The following is a 24,132-nucleotide window of genomic DNA, read 5'->3' on the forward strand; positions in this document are numbered from 1 at the left end:
GAAGAGGGGATGTGCCTGCCTGCCTGCCTGCCTGCCGCCGCCGCGCCTGGAGATGGCACTTTGTGCGCCTAACGAGATGGGACTGAATGGGGTCGCCAGCCTCCTCCGCACGGCCGAGCGGGAGAAGCAGCAGCAGCAGCAGCAGCAACCTCAGCGCTGATACTTGGAGGGCGGCTGCCTTGTGGTTGTTTGTTATTTTTGGTTTTTTTTTTTTATTTTTTGGGGGGACGAAGAGTGCTTTTTTTTTTTTTTTTTTGGGTGCAAAGCCCGGACTTCGCAAAACAATCTCCGCCCCCAAGAGGATATTTAATCTGCAGCAGAAATCGCTACTCGCGGAGGCAAACTTGCGAAGGGAAGCGGGGTGCTGGGCCAGGCGGGCATCCCCGGCCCGCAGGATGCGTGTCCCCTCCCCGGCCGCTGCTCCTGGGACGAGGCTTTCGGCTGCACCGAGCGGGACTGGACTTTTTATGGACACGGTCACCCATCTGAGGGCGATTCGGGCATAAACAGCGACACAAACTCTGATTTGGTGCTGGAAGCTGCCTCTGCCGCTGAACAGCTGCTCGCCCCCTGCTTCTGCCCTGTTTCCAAAAGGGGATCCTGAGCTCTTTTGTCTTTTTTTTTTTTATTATTATTAATTGTTGTTGCATGAATTTTGTTTTCGGTGGTTGTCTTTTCCGGCTGGCTTGGCTGTTTTGGGGTATTGTGTACTACTGACTGCTGTAACAGCACCGCCACCTCTCGCCATGGCCAGCCCCACAGATAATAACGAGGGCTTCTTCTCAGATGTCAGAAAGGTGGGTTACTTGCGCAAACCCAAGAGCATGCATAAACGCTTTTTCGTGCTGAGGGCAGCCAGCGAGTCTGGACCCGCCCGGCTGGAGTATTACGAGAATGAGAAGAAATGGAGACACAAGTCAGGGGCCCCCAAGCGCTCCATCCCACTGGAAAGCTGCTTCAACATCAACAAACGGGCTGACTCCAAGAACAAGCACCTGGTGGCCCTCTACACCAAGGACGAGCACTTTGCCATTGCAGCTGACAGCGAGCCTGAGCAGGAGAGCTGGTACCAAGCGCTGCTGCAGTTGCACAACCGGGCCAAGGGCCACCACCACCTCCACCACCATCACCACCACCACCACAGCGATGTCACCTTTGGAGGCAGCAGCGTGGGGCTGGGGGAAGCGGGAGAGGACAGCTACGGCGAGGTAGCCCCTGGCCCAGCTTTTAAGGAGGTTTGGCAAGTAATCCTGAAGCCTAAGGGGCTAGGCCAGACAAAGAACCTGATTGGCATCTACCGCCTGTGCCTGACTAACAAGACCATCAGCTTTGTGAAGCTGAACTCTGATGCGGCTGCTGTGGTGCTGCAGCTGCTCAATATCCGCCGCTGTGGTCACTCCGAGAACTTCTTCTTCATTGAGGTGGGGCGCTCAGCTGTGACCGGGCCCGGTGAGTTCTGGATGCAAGTGGATGACTCGGTGGTGGCGCAGAACATGCACGAAACCATCCTGGAGGCCATGCGAGCCATGAGTGAGGAATTCCGGCCCCGCAGCAAGAGCCAGTCCTCCTCCAACTGTTCCAACCCCATTTCAGTGCCCCTCCGTAGTAGGCACCACATCAACAACCCTCCGCCCAGCCAAGTGGGGCTCAGTCGCCGCTCCAGGACTGAGAGTGTCACAGCCACCTCTCCTGCCGGCGGAGGGGGTGGAGGCACGGGTGGCAAACCCAGCTCTTTCCGGGTTCGCGCATCAAGCGATGGGGAAGGCACGATGTCAAGGCCTGCCTCAGTGGATGGTAGCCCAGTTAGTCCCAGTGCCAACCGGACACACTCACATAGACATCGTGGTAACTCCAGGCTCCATCCTCCGCTCAACCACAGCCGTTCCATCCCGATGCCTTCCTCGCGCTGCTCTCCTTCAGCCACCAGCCCAGTCAGCCTGTCATCCAGTAGCACCAGTGGCCATGGCTCCACATCGGACTGCCTGTTTCCACGAAGGTCTAGTGCTTCTGTTTCTGGCTCCCCTAGCGATGGCGGATTTATTTCTTCTGATGAGTATGGTTCTAGCCCGTGTGACTTTCGCAGCTCTTTTCGCAGTGTCACCCCAGATTCGTTGGGGCACACCCCACCAGCTAGGGGTGATGAAGAGCTCAACTACATCTGCATGGGGGGGAAGGCCACCTCATCTTGCTGCAGCCTGGCAGCTCCCAATGGCCACTTCATCCCACGCACCTGCCACCCGCAGCAGCAGCCCCGCTACCCTAGTACGCCGTGCTGTCCCCGAGGTGGCAGCGAGGATGTTGCCGACTTGGAGAAGGCCTTCAGAAAGCGGACTCACTCTGCAGGTACTTCACCCACCATCTCCCACCAGAAGACCCCCTCACAGTCTTCAGTAGCCTCCATTGAGGAGTACACAGAGATGTTGCCTTCTTACCCCTGTGGCGGTGGCCGGCTGCCCTCCTACCGGCACTCTGCCTTTGTGCCCACTCACTCCTACCCAGAGGAGTGTCTGGAGATGCACCACTTGGATGGTGGCCACCATCGGACCAACTCTGCCCCTCACACAGATGATGGCTACATGCCCATGTCACCTGGCGTGGCCCCTGTCCCCAGCGGCGGGGCGCCCCCCAAGGGCGGTGACTACATGCCCATGAGTCCTAAGAGTGTGTCGGCCCCACAGCAGATCATCAACCCCGGCAGGGGGGGCCGCCACCCTCCAGCCACGGTGGACTCCAACGGCTACATGATGATGTCCCCTAGTGGCAGCTACTCCCCGGACAGTGGCTCCGCAGGCTACGGCAAGATCTGGACGAATGGTGCCGGCCACCACCCGAAGCTCTCGGTGGAGAGCAATGAGGGGAAGCTCCCTTGTGGCGGCAGCGACTACATCAACATGTCCCCGGCCAGCGGCTCCACCACCAGCACGCCACCCGACTGCTACTTTGGGGGTGCGGGGCAGCCAGGCGTCGAGGAGGCTGCTGCTGTGGCCCACCACAGGCCCATCTACTCCTACTTCTCACTGCCACGCTCCTTCAAGCACGTGCACCGGCGCGGTGGTGGGACAGCGGGTGAGGAGGGCAGCCCCCAGCCCCGCGTTGCCCTTGGTTCCAACCGCCTCCTCTATGCTGCCGAGGACTCGTCCTCCTCTGCCAGCAGCGACAGCCTGGGTGGTGGTGGTGGTGGCCCTGACGGTGTCCCCCCGTCCCACCCACAGCCGCCACGCAAGGTGGACACGGCTGTGCAGACCAAGGGCCGCCTGGCGCGACCCACACGCCTGTCGCTCGGCGGCCCCAAGGCCAGCACCCTGCCGCGGGCCCGGGAGCAGCCCCCACTGCTGCTGCCCCCGGAGCCCAAGAGCCCGGGCGAGTACGTCAACATCGAGTTCATCGCCAGCGACAAGCCACCCTTCCCTGTAGCCGCCCTGGGCCTGCCACGGCTGCCAGGGAGCGAGGCTGCTGAGGAGTACATGAACATGGAGCTGGGCCCGCGGGCAGCCCCTGCGGCTCCCTCCGGCCGGGACTACGTGACCATGCGGCTGGGGGGCTCCTGCTCCGACAGCCCCTCGCCCTCCTCGCCAGCCCTCCTGCTGGGTTACGCCGATAAACCCCCAGCGGTGGCTTCCCCGGAGTTGGCGGCGGCGGCGCCTCCGCGCTCCTCGTCCTCCTCCCTGCTCGGGGGGCCTGGTGCGGGCAGCGCCTTCACCCGCGTGAGCCTCAGCCCCGGCCGCACGCCCAGTGCCAAAGTGATCCGTGCCAACCCGCAGGGCGGCCGCCGGCGGCACAGCTCAGAGACCTTCTCGTCCACGCCAACGGCTGCCCGTGGAGCACCAGGGGGCTGCCCCGGGGCACCGTTCCCCTGTGGGGGCGTGGGGGGAGCCGAGGAGGTGAAGCGCCACAGCTCAGCCTCCTTTGACAACGTGTGGCTGCGGCCCGCCGCCGGGGAGGCGGCCGGAGCCCCCGCTGCCCGCAGGGAGCCTGGGGCTGCCCCCGCATTGGAGAACGGGCTCAATTATATTGACCTGGACCTGGTGAAGGATTTTGGGCACCACCGCCACCACCACCACCATCATCACCTGCACCCCGCCGCCGAGGGCGCCTCCCTGTCGGGGGGGAAGCCCCCGCCACCGCCGCAGCCCAAGTCCCCGAGCCAGCCTCGTGGGAGCGGCCACCCCAGCGATGACTCGAGCGCGTACGCCAGCATCAGCTTCCAGAAGCGGGAGGAGATGTAGGAGCCAGGCGCCAGCCAGGGAAGGTGAGCCCCGCCGCCGGCACCGGGCTCCACAGGGGTGCCGGGACCCTCATGGTGGGCATCAGGGAAGTGTGGGTGGCTCTTAGTCCCTTTGGGGCGGCTCTGAGTCCCTTGGGGTGGCTCTGCTGCCCGTCTGCACCCGGGTACCTGCTGCCTGGCCTTGTTGCAGGCTGCCTGAGGGTGCAGCACCCTGGAGGTTGGGGCCAAGGTCCCCTCTGGTGAGGGTGCTTCCAGAACAGGCTGGGGTGCTCCTGCTGAGACGGAGATGGGACTTGGTTGTGGCAGTGCCTCATCTCCTCAGCGTTTAGGATTGGGTGTATTTCAGAAGTGGGTGTAGGAAATGAACAAGTGAAGTAGCTGAGGGTGTAGGGCTGGAAATGGGAAGCTCCCATTTTAATCCCTGTTTGGTCAGTAATCGCTCTTGTGGCCGGGGTAAGGCAGTGACCCACACCAACTCTTGTTATCCCACACATGAAGCATGGCTAATGGCACCTACCTCATAGGGCTGTGATGAGCGTTAATTCAGCTTTGCTTGGAAGGGACTGTGGATTTGAGAAAGATTTGAAAGTCTTCAAAGCCCTGTATCCATCCCTCATGCTTCAGCTGATAGGAAGCGTGGCTGTCCGGGGCTTGCAGCAGTATTACAGACTGCATGAGAAACGGGCCCTGAAAACTGTGCCCTTGCCATTGGCTGCATTGGTGTGCTTTATTTTCCCTTACAACTTTCCTCTTTTAATTTGGGAAAATCTTCTGCCAGGCTGCCACATCTTGATGACAGGTGTAAGGTGAGCGGGGCATCATAACAAGCATTGTGATGTTCCTGCAGCATAGCAACGTAACGCAGCACGGAGCAAACGCATCCCGCTGAGAGCCCGGGAAGTGCGTTACCGTGCATGTGGATGGGTCCTAGTGAACGGCGAGCAGCAGTGCTGCGGGCGAGCACTGGTAGCTAGCTGCCTGGTTTGTTGTGCTGTGACGCTTGCCGTTAGTGGATTTCTGTGTATTGGAGCAGCAGCGATCCCAGCAGTGTGAGCAGGTATTACTATGAACGTAAACAAGGAGATACGAGGGGCTGAATCTCATACCGCTGTTTATTATTTTATTGGAAGCATAATAATGTTTGTATTGTGTGTTCACTCGGTGTGAAGGAATGCTGGGAGCTGGTGTTGGAAAGGTGCCTGGGATCATCGCTTCCATGTTACTCTGGGACACGTTTATATACCTGAACAAAGGCGAAATAAGCTCTCCGTATTTACTGCTTAGCACTTCCACTGTTGCCTGTTAGAGCAATGCGGTGCTAAGTACTGGTCTTAGGTGACCTACGAACGGCAGATTCATTGCAGTGTTCGAGGTGAGGTTTCACATGAGCACGGGTACTGCAGGTCTGCTTCGAATGGTGCCTGTAGGAAACAATCGTTTCCGTGGCTGTGTGACAGGAGCGTGCTGGTTGTCACAATGCTTGGTGAGCAGCCGTACCCGCCACGCCTTTCTTCTGGAAGCGCTTTCAAGCGGCCGTCTGGGCTGGCTGTGTCGTGCCGCCCTGACCTGTGAGTCCCCGGCTGCCTAGGGCAGCGCTGAGCTCCTGGCGCAGGGATGTTCGCCGGAGCATGCAGCGTGTTGTGCTCACGTCGGTGGGTGTGTTGCTATTTTTTTCTGTTCTGTGCTAAGATTGGGGGAGCAAGCATGAGAGAAAATCCACTGCTGAGATCTGGATGAATGATAAATGTGTGAGAGGAAGAGAGTGCAGGTCTGAGGAGGAGCAGTGCCACAGCTGTTTACTTGCACAGATTTTTGCACCTGCGCTGCTTACGTTGCTGCAGACACCTTGCCTTAACTGATCTGGTGTGTCACCGCTAATGTAAAGGCTGCAGCAGATTTTCCATCCTGGAGGTAGGGCGATCCCCGCTGTGCTTGCGCTGTGCAGCGGGATCAGGACAGGAGAGACCCGGCACCAGGAGATGCTGGAAAGCATCACGCAGCTGTTCGCAGAGGAGCGTGGTGAAAGGTAGTGTCTAGCGGAGTAATTGCTATTTGAAGTTGGTTCTTATTTCCCCGAATTAGGATTGGACTAAACGAGTACAGCTTCTGGGAGGCCGGGAAGAGTCGGTTTGTAATTATGTGGGGAGTCAGCAGCCGTGCCTGTTCCCGTGCCCTCCCCTTTATCCAGCTCGGTTGCTCGCAGCTTGCTCAGATGTTAACTCGTTGGACTCCCGTTTCCCACGCTGCATTCCTGACCATCAGCTGCAACTTTCCTCAGAATTCAGCCCAACTAGCTCATCTTCTTGAGTGTGTTAAGGAAAAAAATTGTGTTACACCATGTTGACATCTGTTTTTAGACCAGTCCTCAGACCTTTTCTGCTTTGCGGGTAGAACTGGGGTTAGGCAGGGGAATCGGCCCATGTAGGGCACACCTTATGCCGTCCTTAAGAAAATCTGCCCGGAGGTGAGTGATTTATAGGCCTGCAAACAGTCTGCTTGCACATGCCTGCAGAAGCTGTTGAGCACCTTAAGCTAAACTGTTCTCCTGTGAGCGGGGAGCGCTCCAGGTCCCGGAGCTCTGCGCACCCTCCCCAGGGAGCCGCTGAGCATCGCCCCGCGCTGCTCCTGCAGGCACGGCTGGTGGGGCACTGGCTGCGAGAGCAGGGGGGCTGCTCCTGCTGCTTCTCATGCTGCTGCTTTTCCTCATGCTGCCTGAGCAGCGTGGAGTAGCAAGGGGAAGCCACTTGGGCCGTTCGCAGGTACAGCAGAGAAGGGAGAACATCAGGACCTGGGGAGGGAGAGGCAAAGCTGCAGGTGTTGGAATAAGGGATGGGGAAGGCTGCTTTAAGTGCCCTTGCTTTGTTCTCCATGCCTTTTGTAGCTGTGGGTTGTTACTTAACGCTTTTAATCTCAGAAGTGGCAGAAGGACTGAACGTGCTATTTCTTTACTTTCTTTTTTCTCCCTTTCCATAAAGCAGTCTTCCTTCCCTCCTCTCCAGCAAAGGCCAAAACTATTTGGACAACTCTTGTTTTACCCATTCTGGAATTATCTGTTGTTCCAGACTACAAGGCAAGGACCTCACATGTTTGCCATTCAGCTCCCAGTGGGTAAAATTATTGCTGTTGCTTTGCTGCAAGCCAGCTTGCTCCTCTTTTCCTTGCTGCCCTGTCCTTTCCCCCATCTCTGCCACCTCCAGGTTGCTGAGACATTACATTCTGCAGGGGTTTTATCCTCATTCAAGTGGTACTTATTTCTCCTAACACTAAAGACAGTAGGTGAAATAATCATTGATTTGCAAATTTTTTAAAAAAATATAAAAATCTCTCCCATCCATAGCATTTCTCTGTACTCCCCCTCAAATCCCATTGCTTTCCCTGTCATATGTTCCTGGCTGCGTTGTAAGGTGTGGCCCTGCCCTAGCCTTTCTTCTCTCATCCTTTTAAAAGTTCAGTGGTTTACGGGCTGCCCTGCAAGCTCCTCTGCCCACACATTTCCCTCTCCTTGTGAGAAGTGGATATTGCTGCGTGTGCCTAGCCCAGCCGGTGGCTCCTTGGTGCTTGGATCCCATGACAGGTGGACTTTCATGCATTAGTGGCCAAATCCTGCTGGAAAACACCGGCCTGTGACACGAGGAAGCTGAGGCTGTAGCTGGGGAGTGGGGGGAGCAGTGTTGCTGTAAGGCATTTTCCTCCTGCTCAGGATTTTGCATGCACAGATGAGCAGATATCGCGGATGTGCTTCTTACCTGCTTTTGGAGTTGCTGTGAGAAGAGAAACCTCCTAGAATTAGCAGGGGTATGAAGATGAGCAGCTGATAGCTTGTGTTCAGAGAATACAATCAAAAAATATTCCAAAAAGGAAACCATTAGACGTTGGCTCTTGAGAAACAGGAAAGGCTGAAGCAGGATGGCAGAATGAATCCAGGTACGTGGCTTTGATCTCCAGAGCTTCAAAGCAAAGACATTATTCCCCCGCCTCATTTCCATTTCGTTGATGAGTCTGAGAACTTGTGAAAGTGAGCACTAATAACACTGAATGGAATATGTGCAGCCTGAGCAAGTGGTAACTTGGCTTCCTCGCAGCTTTAATGATGCCTCTCTGCCCGGCGCGTGGTGGGCGTTTGGGTGCTGGAGGAAACCAGCACGCAGGGCAAGGACGTCTGTAATGTGCCCCTGCCTCATGTCCGCGTCCAGTTAAAGCAAAGCACTACCGAGGTGAAAATCTCGAATGTATATTTTGCTTCTGAAAATACACATAATGGTAAACAGAAAATAACTCGGGTGATTGGTGTCTGATATATCTGGAATGGTTTGTTGGCACGTTGCTTGTTTTTTTTTTTACTTTATTTATTTTTTAATAGTTTTCAATAGTTGGTTTTGCTTCCTCGAGTTAGAAGCTTAAGGTGGAACAACTTAAACACAGCAATTGCCAAAACAAGACGTGTACCATTAAAATAAGTTTTGGGGGGAGGTTGTTTCCAGAACTGAAAGAACAGAAGTTTCCCTCGTTTTGGGTCAGCACCAACACAAATACCAGTACATTATGAAAGTTTTCCATGCTCTATGGGTATTCTGTAGACAAAACAGTCGATTTTTTACTGTATGCACACACCAGTTTTCCCCATACCTAATTATTTGCCAAAATTGAGCCTCTGTCTCCGCATACTTGCATATTTGCAGTTCTCCTGCTTAACAAGACCACAAGCTTATTATTAATGCGTTTCTTTTTTTTTTCTTTTCATTCTTTCATAATTGAGATGGTAGATCAGTTCCTTTAATATAGCTACGTTGCATTTTAGTATTGATTTATTCCCTCCCTCCCTTGATTTTAATGACAGGCTTCTTAAGAGTTTTCTTTTTTGTTTTCCTGGCTTAAAAATTGCAGCTGTATGATTTATAAACCAACGCAGTAGATAATGAAGTACTATCTGGACTTCTCTAGCCCATAGGTTTCATATTTAGTCAATGTTTTCAAATTTAAACCACATTCAGAAACCAGTTCAAACGAAACAGGACATTGCGGGGCCAGGAGGATGCTCGTTTTTAACTAGCAGCTGTGGCGAGTCATGTGTTTCCTTAGATAACACTCATAAATGGGGAATTACAACCCCTAAACAAAGCGCAGCAAGCAGCTCTGGAGGAGGATGCCGACTGACTGACACCCCTAGAATGTTGCGTTGTTTCAGGGATGCTTTGTGTTAGCCGGAATTTTGCTATTCGTTAGGACTATACAGTACATCATGACTCTTTATAGGTACATAAATGCAAGTACTTTAACTAAAGGGTGCTTGAATATTCTTTTGGACAAGTTGCAGTAAGTTTACAATAGATTGTGAAGAATTTTTTTTTGTTTATGTACAAAAATCACTTGTACAATAATCAGAACAGAGCATGTCCACTTCCAGAGGTTCAGTAAAGTCACTAGTGAAAGTAAACTTAAAAATACGTTTTAGTGTCCAGTGATATGGGAGAAATACAGATAGACTTTTCCAAAACTAATTAGACACTGGATTTAATCTCTGTTCCAAGTAGCACTGGAAACTAGTTACTGCATTTGATTGACAGTTTTGAAATATATTAGGTAAAAGGTAGGAGGGGAAAATAGGGGAGATGCTGTTGCTGGGCCCCCTACTTTGGCTGGGAGAGAAACTATGGGATGCTGACATGAGATAATGGGAACTGGAGGCACTGACCAGGGAACAGTTGTAGGAACTGGTAGGGTAGGGAGCTGGGAGTGGGGCCTAGAAAGGACTTGGGGGACACAGAGAAGCTGTGGCATGATGATGTGGGTGGAGAGAGCTACAGGGTGCTTGTGGTCCGATGAGAATTGGGGTGGAGGTGTGTGAAAGTTTGAGGAATAGTAGAGAGAAAGGCGGAAAGCCTGTATATATACAAAGAGTTTATTCCAGAGGTGCTCATTTAGCATGGTGCTGCAGTTTCTTGAAGGTGTTTTTACTTCTATATTTTTCTTTTCACCTTTATAACTGGTAGATGTTATTTAGAAAGCATATGTACCCCTTACTTGTGATGAGATTTTATTTTTATATATTATTTGGTCAGTTTGCTGGCCTAAACAGGATGATGTGCATTGGTAAGGTAAGCCGAATTTGCCTCAGGCTCTTCTTTCCCAAGTTCTTTGTCTTCTAGCATCCCTGTTACAACCACAACAGTAAACCACAGCTAGGGATATGAGTTAAGTACAAAGCAAATAAGAATGAGTGACTTTTAACATGTGAAAGAATCTTGTTATTATAAAACATGTCGTGAAAGGAGAACTATATTCACACAGACTTTCTTTCACGGCAGTGTTTTCTTCTTTACGCTGTACTGCTTGGACAGTTATGATAAATTGATTTAAAATGAGGTTCGCTAGTGTTTTGTGATTTGTCTTTCGGATTAGTAAGTATAGATTCCCTTAAAACTCTTCAGTGTAAAGAATATCTTGTAAAAGAAGATTTAAAATGGCAAAAATGTTATGGCTTGTTACAGCAGATCTTGAGGTTTTCATTTTGTGGTGAAAACAGCAATGCAAATATATTAATATTAACAACTGTATCTAAATTCCCAATTTGTCAGAATGCTAAGAGCTGGCTTTTGGCTTTCCATGTGTAATAAGACATATTAAAGTACCTATGCATAAAAGCGAGTAGCGGCATTCTGTTTTTACATCATTCTGTGTTTTAGATAAATGGGGATTATGATGGTTGTTATTCTGACTTCGTGAGATAAAGGCAATGAAGGAGAGATGTCAGTAACTTAAAAAAGATTCTGAAGCTTAACAGCTTTATTCTCCACTTACAGAAATATTGAGAAATATAATAAAAGCCAAGGTGTGAACAGATAAAGGAGATTTAAATAAGTCTGGCGCTCTTAACTAACTAAAAGATGTCTTGATATATATCTCTCTGATCATGTTTGACACATCTAGGTCATGTTCTCTGAAGACTATTATTAGAGATTTAACCTTGGGTAATTGCAAACTGTATTTTCTTCAGAGGAGTTTTTGATCAGGTAGGTGGGACAGTGAAAGTTTGTTTGTGTTCAACTGTTTGTAATAATTTGGGGGCCTAGTTAAAAGACCTGCTGTCAGCCGCCTGAACCGTGTGATGAGGTGCACCATTCCTGTGCCGTAGCACAGATTTGCCTGTGTATGTTTTGACAACTGTTGTTAAATTCCATTTATTTGGGAGCTGGGGATGTGCAAAAAATAGCCTATTAAATTTTCAAGTAAGATGCACTTCTGGCGGAAAGGAATTAGGTTGTAAGAGTGTTTCACTCGTTACAGCTAGTAGAACTGTTGAAGTGTGTTTGTGCATTTGAACTGTCTGATGATACATGTTGTAAATGCAGGAAGGCAGTAGTGTGGGAGCATCTACAGCTTCCTTTTAATTTGCTGTGTATTTTCTGTTTGTTTTCCAGTCTGTGTAGGTTGGATATTTGTAAGTTGCTAGGGCATCTAAGCACTGGACAAGTTTTCTTTGAAATACGGAATCTGAAGAAAAACGTGAAATATCCATCAGCCTTGATTCTTGTCACCTTTCAGTGATCTGGCTTTTGGTGTGGTGCACGGTGTTTGCTAAAACATACCTATGGGGCAGCGACTCCTTAAGCTGGCTTTGCCGCTCAGTAAACTGCATACCTAGGCTCTGCAGGGGGGCTGCCCTTCAGTGGAGCAGTCCCCTGAAGAGGGGGGAAAAAAAAGCTGGAGTGAAGGAGATTAAGGCAAACCAAAAAAATCTTCAACAAACAACAACCAGACCAACCCCAAGCCCCCTTCATCCTCCTCACGAGCTAATGGACACATGGACATCAGCAGTAACATCACGGTCAAGCAGTGTCTATAGACACTTGCCTTTGTCGAGAGAATGAAAGGACCTCCTGGAGCGTAGATTGAGGTAGAAGGTTGGCTGAGTTCGTTGCTGCTCTTGCAGCATATCTTGGTTTGACTCCCGTTGCTTATCAGTTTGTAAGTGACCGCAGAGGAGTGGGGCGGTGAGCTGGAGCTGTGACTTTGTTGCTTCAGTTCGGACCCCAGCTTCCCGTTCCCTGCGCTGCGTGCGAGATGCAGAAAGACGTCCCGGTGACAGCAGATTGTGTCAGTGAGGATATCTAGATTAAAGCACTGGATGGTAATTCATCTTCAGCATAGCTGGCCTGCTTTTGAAGAACAGGTTACATGTTAGAAAAGATATTTTTTTTACCCCTAGAGAATAGGAACAGGCAACCTTCTACTTTGGATTATATCCTTGAGGATATTTCCTTCCATAGTATTGTTGCATTTCATGGAAGAGACCAGTGCAGGTAGCACAGCTGCATGGTTGTAGAAAGGGGTAGGGTTTCTGCTCTCTGGGGACAGCGACGGGACCCGAGGGAACAGCATGGAGCTGGGACAGGGGAGGGTCAGGCTGGGGGTTAGGGAAAGGTTCTGCACCCAGAGGGTGGTTGGGCACTGCACAGGCTCCTCAGGGCAGTGGTCACAGCACTGAGCTGCTGGGGCTCAAGGAGCGTTTGGGCAGCGCTCTCAGACACATGGCCTGGTTTTGGGGTGGTCCTGTGTGGAGTCAGGGGTTGGACTCGATGGTCCTTGTGGGTCCCTTCCAACTCAGGACATTCTGTGATTCTGTGGCACCTAGGCTTGCTCGGAGGGTTCAGAATGACTCAGATGTCCGCAAGGTGATGTGTTGCTCCTTGTGGTGGGGATGAAGATCTCTGCAATGGCTACGTGAAGAGTGAGCAACGCTCATCTTCCTGCAGTGATAGTCAATTCAAGCTACGCAATTTTCATCTGCTGAAAATGAGTGACAATTGAAATCCTTAGGATGGTCACAATATGGTTTGGGCAGGTATGAACTGCTTTGGTAAAGGTGAAAAAAATGCCTCCCTTAACCTGCTACACTTAATCTATTTCTCTTTTTTGACTTCTCTGCTTGCAAAGCACAGGCACAGTGCACCAGCCTTTCTTGCTTTGCTGTGTTATGGTGTTTGTAGCACTTTGTCCATTTTTGATTTTCTGCATTGCAGAACAAAGTTGAGTATTTATTTTTTTAAGTAACGGCAGCTAAACTTCAGAATAATAAATATTTATTGTCCTTAAAAGCAACGGAAAGTGCACGAGTACTAGATAGCTAATGGCTTGATCACATACGTAAAATGAACCAGAGGTAAGGAGACCCTAGCATTTTACAGCTTAGGTGTGCCGAAACACCCAGAACCAGAGGAAACTCTCCCTCTGCCTTGGTTGAGGAATCTCAACAAGCAGGCTGGCTGCTGCAGCTTGGGTGTGGGCCTGCAAGATGTTGGGGCAGATTTAAGCAGCATGCTGTGCTGAGAAGGGTGGGCTCACCTTGGCCTTTGCTCCTGCTGCTCCTTTTGTTCTGCCTTCGGGGGAGGCAGGCAGCGTGCAGGGATGCCCGTGTCGTTCTGCCTTATTTTTCAGCTGGCGTGGGGAGCAGAGCGAGCCTGTGACAGGTCAGGGAGCTGCACCAGCCATGGAGATGTGGCCAGGACCAGGGGCATCTGCAGCAGTTGTGCCTTGACTCATTCTATACAAGTAACAGCGACTGTAGTTAGGTCGGCTTATTATTTAGTAACTTGTTTATATTTTCCCATTTTGCACATAACAGCATGCAGTTTTCTGAGAAACGGCAAAATAAAAAGTATAAAGAGGAATTTAGTTTGTTTAGGAAGCTGTAGGTTGAAAGCTGTAAATATTTTTCTTATTGAAGGTTAATATTTGTCCTAGCATCAATATTTTGGAAATAATCTTGTATTTTGTTGACGTTATATAATCATCTGGTGAACATCAGCTGAGTGTGCTGGAAGTCCTTGGACATCCTGATCGGGGTGTGTAGCCCTGTGACATTTCCATCTATCTTAGTTCGAGGTGCCAGAGGCAGACGATGCTGAGTGGAAAGGAGCGGTGGTGGAAGCGGGACGGGGCCCGGTCAGCTCCCTTCCCCTCCCAGCGCTGCGCTCGGAGCAGGCGCGGGGAACCGCTGTAGGTCGAGCATGTAAATGGTGAAACTTCACTCTTAAATGGGCCAACGTAGCTGAGGAACTTGTACGCAGCTCAGCCTCGAATGCTTTAAACAATGTTAGGGGAACAAAACTTTCATATATGTTTCATTCTTCTTGGTGTGAAACTTCTTTTCCTCGCAAGCTGTGGTGCAAGGGAAAAGCCCGTCTGGAGGTGTGCAGGCATGTAGCTAGGGCATGTTTTTTCAGGCCTTTGAACTAGGTTAGGAATGTGTCTCAAGATGGAAGAATGAATAGTTATTTGGTGCTTTTAGCCTCTGGGCTCAAAGCCAGCGAGAGGAATGTTATTGTGTCTTCAGAGCCTGGTGCACGCCAGCCCGTGTTGAGCAGGGGCTGGCATGGCTCGGCATCACCCGCGCCCGGCCACCCGGGGGTGTTTCTTCGGGTGGGTGGCTCTGGAAAATGGGGTGCATCTTTTCGGTTAGGGACTACCCCTTAGAGCAGAGGGATTGCCTGCACGGAAAGGTACCGGCTTAGCAAAGCTCTCGGGTTACCCCGATGCGATTCCCTGGGCGCGCATCCCCTTTTTTCCCTCCGCTCCATGGAGTGCTTTTCCGGGAAGAGAATAAATATTTACATTTCTCTCAGATTCTGTTTTGACCCTGAGGTGGTGGTAGCACGTCCCTGGAGAGAAAGGCAAGCTGAGGCTGAGAAAGTAGGGTGGTTCGGGTTGGAATAACTTTTGGAATGTTTTCTGAAAAATAAACCTGGGTTTGGAACTAAATGTGCTTTAATATACTAATGTTAGCTAAACTAAGACGGACCTGTTCAGTCAATGTAACTATTGAATATTTAGGGAAATCAAAGCTATTGCTGTAGCGAGCATGATTGAAGAAGTATCCAGAATCAGGGTTTCAAATGCTAAAAACTCATTTTTGAGAACAGCAGCTGCTATGATGGATACTCAGAGAACTTTGTTTTCATTTTAATATACAGCTAGTGTGATTACATGAGTAGTTTATTCAGAGTTGAGTGAGATAAGCTGAAATTGAAAAGATGGGAAAAAAGATTTCCTTTCTGCAGTTGTTTAGTTTAAAACAACCAAAAAAAACCATTTACTAAATCTGAAATTTGGGAGTCCATAGTAACCTAGCCCATTCAGTTTCATCTACTAAATGTGGAACAGGCTTTAAAAACATAAATTGTAATTAAATACAAAGTTTATTTTGTTAAGCAACTTCTTTATGTATTCAGGATGTTTTGTTAGTTTTTACTTGACTGATAACTAAGTACAGAACATGCTATTAACATGTCATCCCCGTTTTCATTCAAGTACAGCTTGACGAGTCATAAATACAAAATTTAGGCAACTAGCAAATGGTGACTTGCATTGGCCGTAAATTTTTATTGATCAAGAATCTGCATAAATATACACTAATGGTATTGTCTAACTAGAGACCACACCAAATGCTAAATTAAAAGGTTGTATTGCAAATCAGCATGATTTACTGGTTATCGCTCTTTGAGAATGACCATTAAGAACATAAAAAAGATAAGTTTCCTCATTTACTAATCTAAATTTGATTATTTTAATCACTTTAATTTGAATTAATCCACCGTGAAGTCAAGTGTCAGTACATATATGATAATTAAATATATTTGAACTGATATGATCAAGCAGAAATAGAGCGTAGCCACAGAAGAGACCTGGTTACAGGACCTCGCGTGATCTGGAGGAGGAGAGCAGATGGCACATGGCATGGTAAGGGCTTGTGATGGTGCGAGGAGAGGACAAACCACAAGGACAGAGAAATGGAGCTTCAGTGTGATGAAGGATAAGAGCGTAGAGGCGTTTCACAAAGTTATAGAAGGCAAAGTTGTGTAGGCAGGGATACAGGGAAAGAGTGAGCAGAAGCAGAAATTGGAATAGGGCTGGGAGCTCACATTTCAGTCAGTGTAATTGGGCTTTAATGGCTTGGATGAATCATAATCTCTTAGCTTGATAGGCTGTTATAAAATTTTAAACATAGGTATGAATGAAGTTACTTACACTGATTTCATTGTGTGCTTGCAGTGGTAGGAAGCGTTGACGTGCCAAGGATTGTTAGAGGAAAAAAATGGTGTAAGGTATTGGTAACATTTGTGTAAACATATTTTGGAGGAATGTTTGCACGATGATCCTTTTGGATGAGTGCTATGAAATATTTCTCATCTTGGTGGGAAAGGGGAGGAATCTGCAGCTGATGTAAATTGCTGTAGCCTGCTTGAAGCTGAGGGGGCTGGGGCATCATATACCTCCTTTTAGGATGTGTCCCTTTAAACTTTTTTTCTTCTGTAAGCTGTTACTACACTGTTCTGTTTGAATTTATAGCAAGTCTCCATTAATTTTAATTAGCTCTACTAATGAGTTAGTTCTAAAGTGCTACAAAATGATCTGTAATTCACTGTCTAATTTATCTCCTACCTTGGGTATTTCGTCTTTTCCAAAAATTCTTCTGCAGATTGGTGAAGACATTTGATCTGTCTCGATTCAAGCTTGTTTACTTCTATGTTTGTTAGAGTAGCTCATCAGCTTTTATTCCTTTAGCAAATGTCTCTTGTGATGTCTTCTGCCGTATGGATCTGGGTCACATTTTAGCATATGCATGTAGGCTGAGGAAACAGGTAAAGGCGAAAGACTTGTACAAAATACAGGAGTGCTGTATGGTGAGCGTTCAGAATAAACGAGACTGCAGAACACTTGTAGCCTTTGCTTTACAGGACTCAAACGTGGTATATCTGTATTTATGCTATGGAGAAAACCCTTTTCCATTACGGCCTGTTTTGGTCCAGGTAAAAAGATAGTAAGCTGTATATAAGAAAAGGCATCGTTCACCAGCAGAACTGCTGCTTTTAGCATCCATACTGGTAGAGCTGTCTGTGCTTGTCATCAGTTCAAACAAACCTTTCCTCCAAAACCAAAAGCCTCGCTGACAAATCAGGCTTTCTAGTTTAGATAAGGCCATGTGTACATGGAAATAATTTTCAGGTGAAAGTGCTAAGTACGTGTAATGGCTTTAGGCAGCGGTCGTTCAGACCTGCTGGGTTACTCCAGACGACACATGAGAAACAGGCAGGGACTCTCTTCTTCCCCCAGACCCCAGTTCATTATAGGAGGTTTGGTAAGTCACTGACAGACATGAGGAAGCGTCAGTCTCCCTGAAACATTCCCTGCTGATCTAGTGGCAGCTCAGATGAGCCTGGGGAAGAAAATTGTTGTTCATTCATTAAAAGTCTTTTGCGTGTTGTCCCCTGTGGTGTGATATAAAAGCTGAATGCACGTTGTCCAGCAGATGCATGATTGCAAGAACAAAACTGGCTTTTAACTGTGTGATGAGCTTCCAACGCTACGATCCGTGTTAGGAAGTAAGCTCTGAAAGATAGCTCTGCCTTCCTGCCGCTCCACGGAGCGGTTCCAGATGTAGTTTGAGTACAGCTGGAGGATTAGCATGCTTCAAAAACTACCAGAATCGTCCCTAGCGTGACTTTTTTTTTTTCATTCACCTCTGTTCTCTGTAGCTTTCTGTTTTAAGCCTTATTTATTAAGAAGTGTTATTGCATTCTGTTTGTTTTTTCAAACTACTGTGTCATTTATTTGGCAGGAGAGGGGGGAGGTTAAAGTTCCTCCTTACCTCCTCCCCCTCTCTCCAGTGAAATTTTTGATTGTTCTCTTTAATGAGTCATTTTCTCTACAGCTGAAGTTAATTTAGTGGCTTATCCAAACAATGAATGTTTTCTGAGCAAGGAAGTGAGGGAACTTTAGTTCTTTCCCCTTTTCTTTATATAAAGGTGTGTCTTGGGTGTTTCCAAAACACGCGCAAAGGCACACAGACACAGGTTTCCTACAACTTTGCAGAAAGAAATTCTAATTTTGCTTTCATGATCTTGCCTTATTGTGTTTAAGTTATGTTCCTCCTCTTCACAGCCTCACAGAAATCCAGCAGTCCAGATAGATGAGTAGTTTTCCTCCACCTTAAGAGGCTCTGGCAGTGCAAGTATTTTGGCACCTCCTAGGCGATGTGCTTGCCTGTCAGTGACAGGATTCCCCCAAGTTCATTCTGCTTCAGCAACTGAAGGTCACACAGCACACTCTTTTCATTTGCCATCTGGCAGCTCATTATTAGCAATGGTATGGAAACCAGAAATAAGAAAAGCAGAACCAAAATGCTGAGCGTATTGTTTCAGAGATGCAGTGCAAGCTGGGTTTGCGTGTGCTGTGCAGCGGCATCTCCCTTCAGAGGGACATCCCGCCCCGCCGGCTGGAGGGGAGGCACTTTGCTCTCTGCTGGAGAGGCTGATCTCCATGGGGCTTCTTCCTCACCTCCACAGCTGCCTTCTGGATCCTTTTGCTGTTGGAATTGCACTGCCTTAGAAAAATAGGGCTCATTTTGGTTTCTCGGTACCGCTAGCATGTTTTAATGTCAGGTTGAGCTTTGTACCATTACACTGAGGGTGGCAGGAGGAGATGGCTTTGCTCATGTGTGTGCACACTGTGGAGGAATTTTGTCCTTCAAGGGTTTGGGAGCAAAACTTCCATCCACTTCAGTGGAGTGGCACGTCCTCACTACTACAGAGAGAACAGATAGGGCTTGCTATGCTGCAGTGCTGCTGCATGTCCACAAATGTTCTTTTCCATGGATTCCTTATCAGCGTTTAAAAGTTGATAGCGGATGTTATTGAACTCTTTATTTTCTCTGGTTCTTACTTCCCTACTGACGTGTATGTGCGCGTTAGAGTGAGGGTTGTATGCTCAGTGCTGCTTAAGCCAATCTGCTCAAGAGCATTGTTTTCTGGAGAAAAAAGGGTCACCAAAGATTGGAAATGAAAATCACTTGTGAAATATTTCTGACATGTATGTCATGGATTTGTAAAATCTGTTTCATACGTCTGTTTGTTGAACGTGGGGTGTTCTGATTTGGCTGAATAGTACCAAGTTATTGTGTGTCAGTGTCCTCACACAAGGCTTTGATTAAGCAAGAAGAAATGCTGTGATTTTAAAGGCTGGCCTATGTACATGCTTGCACAGAGAAACAAGAAGTGTGAACTAGAAGAAGTTAACGTTTTTATGTAAGTATTTCAATACCATGCATAATAGTGGTTGGTCTGGACAAAAAGAAAGCCATAGAATAAAGCAAAATATTCATTTTGACCTTTGGGGAAGACACAAAGACATTCCATAGCAGATGGGATTTTTTTATTTTTTTTTTACAGCAGGGTATAATTTTAACCAGGGTAGGTTCAGTGACTTTGTTTACTTATGTGGGCTGCAGGTATGAGCAGCTATTCAAGGTTCAGTCATCAGCTCAAGTTCCATGTGGCTAAACCAGACACCCCCAGCCCCCCATAAGTCCTTTGTGTTTTTGATCAGAGCATATGACATTATATTCCTGTGTTGAATCAGGCCGCTGATGTGAACATGCTGTCTTTGATTTGGACCTCCTTCTCCAGCTGTGTATCTAAATTCTGCGGACTGTAAAATTTCAGAGCTGGCTTTTTCTTGCTAGTTTCCCAGTTCAGCTTTTGTCCAGAGTTCTATCATTGGAAGTCAGTACTTTCTGCTTTACTTTTTTCAGCTCTGGCTTGTTTAGTTTTTCCCCATCTAATCCACACATCTACTGTGTGTGGCTGGAAATACAATTTTCCTAGGCTGTTAGGTCAGCTATATTTGTTCTCCTTTTACAACCTTATGATAGCTTTTGCTTTCTCCACTCTGCCAAAAATAAATGCCTTGTATGCTCATGGAGCCTTGATAAAACCTCTCCTTTGTCCAGATGGCAGACAAGAGGTCACATTCCCTACTCTGTTCCAAACTTGGTTGTTTTCCACTTAATTTCTACCTTTTTCCCCCAGTGCTTCTGATCTCCATTGTTTGGAGGAGCCTTCTTCTCTTGAGTGCTGCTTCCTTTTTTGATTTTTTTTGTTTGTTTGTTTTTTTGTTAGATACCATGTCAGGAGGAAGAAGGGGTGATTGGAGCTTCAGCACAGGCTTCAAGTGGGGATGAGACCATGACCGTCATCTCCTTGCAACCATCATCTCCTTGCAACATTTTCATTTGGTTTTCAGAGTGCTTATTTCATCTGGGCAGGATGATAGCAGGGTCCTGAGGCGTTATACTGGTGGTGTGAAGCAGAAGGGACAAGGTCTCTTCCTGCTTTAGGGTGAGGGAAACTTTTGCAGTCTAATATGTGGAAGTGAGCCTTATGCACAAAGCTGATGGGGTTTTGTTGTTTTTTGTTTTGTTTTTCTGGTTTTCATAGTGTATTTTTTTTCCTGTTGATTTGTTTTGTTTTGCTTTGTTTTGTTTTCTTTTGAGTTAGCTATCTTGAAAGGCTTTCTCTGTCTTTTCTCTGGGCTTGCAGGAAGCGTACAATCTCTTGCTGCTTGGGAAATGTGTCACACAAAACTTTCTCTAACACTTAGCTAGTAGAAAAATACAATGAGGTTTGTTCTATAAACATGTCATTATCAACAACATGCGAGCTGGTTGTTTATGTTGCCCAGTGCATGACTTTGACATACAGAGAAGGGATGAGTAATTCACTTTGCTGTGAAGCCCTAAAAGGTGACTCTTCTTTATGCCATGAGGCATATTCTAGATTTTGTTTCTAAGATCTACATGCAAATATTTTAGTTTAGGCTTTTTACCATTTTATCACTTGTTTGAAAGTTAAGAACAGATGTGTGTTTCCTTGTTTTTGTAACATGGATGAAATACTAATAACTCAAGGCATTCTTTCAAACGGGGAAATAAAGATTTTTCCTCATGTTTGAGGCCTAGGAAGCTAGACAGAGGAGGGGAGAAAAATAATGAACTTCAAAGGAAAACCTTAGGGATCTTTTCAGGAAATGCCAAGTAAGGAGTAAGTCCCTAAGACCAAAAGTGAGTTAATGAAATTTTTACTGCAAAAGAAGAAGCCTTGAGATTTGTGGGTGGCATAACTGATGGGTGGTACGGTGACCTCTGCAGCAGGCCGCGTTTGGAAGCAGTAACCACATCATCCAAGGCCTCTGGCCATGAAGGAGTTAATGGAGGCTCTGCCTCTGTAACCCATCGCTTATCTTTTGACCATCCAAATGTTACCTGGTGTTTGGTAATAGTGAAGAGGTGTTTCTAAAGCTTTACTCTGTGCAGGATGATAGTCACCTGAGGCAGGAGAATGAAAATGCCCAAGCCCAGCCTGCGGCGCTCAGCCTTTTGGAGTGGTGTGTGCTGTGCTAGTGTGCTAAGCACAGTTAAAGATAAGAGTCCTCACTGTTTGGATGGAAGTCCTCTGATGTGGACACAGGCAGGAGGTTGGGTGGTTGCACCACTGCAGGTGTACGTTCATTAATAGATGTGAAATAGCCCAGCTGCGTCCCTTGGCAAGTTGCAGATGCAGCTCACGACACGTTGACAAATATTACGCTGTTATTTCCCCATGCTCAGATGTATCTGCTTGTCTGTTTTCTCTCTCCCTATAGGTCTGCTGAGGCAGGGCCTGTCATTTTATTCTGTTTGCTCAGCAGCCAGCAAAGCGAGGCCTTCACCTGCGGCTGAGGCTGCCGCGCGCTCTTGCAGTGCAAGCAATACAAATAGCCGCTATCACGGGTTATTGCACCCGCTCTGGTGCCATGCTGGGCCTGGTCCAAACCCGCAACTTGCTGCCGAGATTCAAAGTCTTCATAAGGCTTAGATCAGTGAGCCTCACCGTGCTTATAAACCTCGAGTGAAGCCGTCAGGCCTTCTCCCTCTTCTCCGTCCCAGTAGCTGTTTCTGCCGAAACATGCCCAGAAGTGCTGGCTGTAGGATTTTTTCAAGCCTGCATCATAAAGGTTATAACCAGGAATACGGTGTATGTACCAGCTTCCTTTCCTCTGTGTTTAACTTTGAATCACACGTGTAATTTCTGTCATTACCTTGTAATCTGTCTTGCTGTCTCTACTTGCTGATTGGAATTTAGGAATAACAGAGAGCTTTTTAAGAAGCCCATCTTTCACTATTTTGTAAGAACTGGATCTTTTTTAACATCAAGTGATACTTGCTTAAAAAGCAAATGACAGATTATGCCTTTTTTTTTTCTTCTTTCTTTTTTATCCTCTCTGCAATGGTTGCAGGGGTGTGCAACATGCTTTGTGTGCCGTGTGAGCTGCGAACCTGGCTTCTCGGTGCAGTGGAGCAGACAGACGCGGTCACTGCCCTGAAAACTGCCTGAAACTTCAGCATTTTGAAGAGGGAGGAAGAGCTCCCAACTCTTTCTGACCCGGGTCATTTAACTTTGAATCCTCAGTGATTTCAGCAATGATGAAACTGGATAGCCTGGGAGGTTCTTTTTGAGGGCACCTGAGAGAACACCAGGCCAGGCAACTGACGCAGACAAGCAAAAGGTATCAAAATGCACAGCATGATCACTTGAGCAGTGCAAGAGGGAGAGCTGATTTTAACAAATAGACCTGCTAATAACGAGACTTCAAAGAGAGCATGCCCTTCCCTTCCACAGCTGTGCTTTGCCACGGAGAAGAGGCAGGGAGTTTTCCAGTGGAAGTTTGCTTCGTATCTTTGCCTTGGGGAAGAAGTTCAGAAAGCTCTGAAATAAACTTAGAATTTTAGAGAGGTGAGAGGAAGGGAGAAGATAATTATGAGTTTTGATGCCAAACCCATCATTCTGTAACAAGTTTTTTTTTTTTTTTTTTTATTTCATCTTGCACTTCAGGGGATAAAAAGGTGTGGGTTCCTCTCTCCCCTTCCTCCCCCCCCATGGTTTCCTTTACTTTATTCTTTCTCAGTGTGAGTTTGTACTTGCTTTTTTACCTGCTGCCATCTAAAGATCTCCCCCTGTGTTTATTGCTGGAAGCTGTTTGCTTAGCTTTATCAAAGCACAGATAGACGGTTGGGATATCTTTTTGGACGAAACATTCACAGTCCTTCCATAACTGAAGCCCTTTCCATAACGTAGGGTATAGCATTTGATTCTGTTTATTTTTGAGTTTTTTTCCACTCACATATGAAGCCGTAAACTGTAAAGGGAACTTGATATACTTGTACTGTATTTGCAATTTAGATTGCAGAGTGTTTTGGAGTGCACATGTTTGGCTGCCAGTGAAACCACTGGCTGTGAGTCAGAAGGCATCGAACGCTGTTTTCTAAAGTGTCCTTAAGGGTGAGGTCACGTAAAGGATGGAAAAATGTTTCAGAGTGTTCTGGGAAGCAGGAGAAGGGTATTTTGGATCTTGTGAGCAAGTGACTTGGGGGGGCTGCAGGGCTGAAAAGCCATTTCAGGTGAACTAACAGGGAACCTGTGTGTGTTGGGGGGGGGACAACAATTTGAGGGTGGGAATTAGCAGAGACTTAGCAAGGCACAAATGGAACCGCAGTTGAAGTGAAAGAAAAAGGAAAGCTGCACAGAAACTAAGTTCTTGGAAAAATAGAACAACCTTTCAACTTCTTTTGTGATTTAGAAATAGTCAGATATTTACTTCGGGATGTGTGGATTTTTCTGTAGTGGCTTTAGACACGGTGTCCTGCTCCCCAGGTCACGAAGTGCAGTGTCACAGGTGCCGCGGGGCGCAGGGGAGCTGCTGATGGCACGAGTTGTTCGCAGCTCGGCCTCCCTTTCCATTCCCAGCTCTGCGTGGTGGCAGGCTGAGGTGGCTTGGTCGAGGGGCAGGACACAAACCCTCTCTTTGGAAGGTGCTGCTACCTACTCAGCTGCTTCGGGTCCGGAGCTGGCAGCGTGTTGCTGACAAACCTGAAGAAAACAGCCCTGCCGACTGTGAGCGCTGGGGCTGCTGCTCGCAGGCAGGAGCTGCAGGACGGGAATTCGGGAAATGGGGCAAAGTTCAGCGCTCGCCTCCAGCTCGCGGGTGCGCGCTCGGCCGCGCCAGCTGCCGGCCAGCTGCTTGCTCGCTGCTTCCCA

The 24,132-nt window shown here is 48.0% G+C and overlaps 1 protein-coding gene across 1 annotated transcript in view; it reads left to right on the forward strand.

Annotated features, from left to right (window-relative positions):
• Positions 1–396: 396 nt before the first annotated feature.
• Positions 397–24,132, forward strand: part of IRS1 (insulin receptor substrate 1) — a 51,679-nt gene continuing 27,943 nt past the window's right edge. The window contains exon 1 of the mRNA XM_035545068.2: positions 397–4,249. Within this exon, the coding sequence (XP_035400961.1) occupies positions 747–4,226 (3,480 nt within the window). The 5' untranslated portion in view covers positions 397–746 and the 3' untranslated portion in view covers positions 4,227–4,249. The remainder of the gene's footprint in view (positions 4,250–24,132) is intronic.

The sequence above is a fragment of the Cygnus atratus genome, chromosome 9 (genome assembly GCF_013377495.2).
Source record: "Cygnus atratus isolate AKBS03 ecotype Queensland, Australia chromosome 9, CAtr_DNAZoo_HiC_assembly, whole genome shotgun sequence".
Lineage (NCBI taxonomy): Eukaryota > Metazoa > Chordata > Aves > Anseriformes > Anatidae > Cygnus > Cygnus atratus.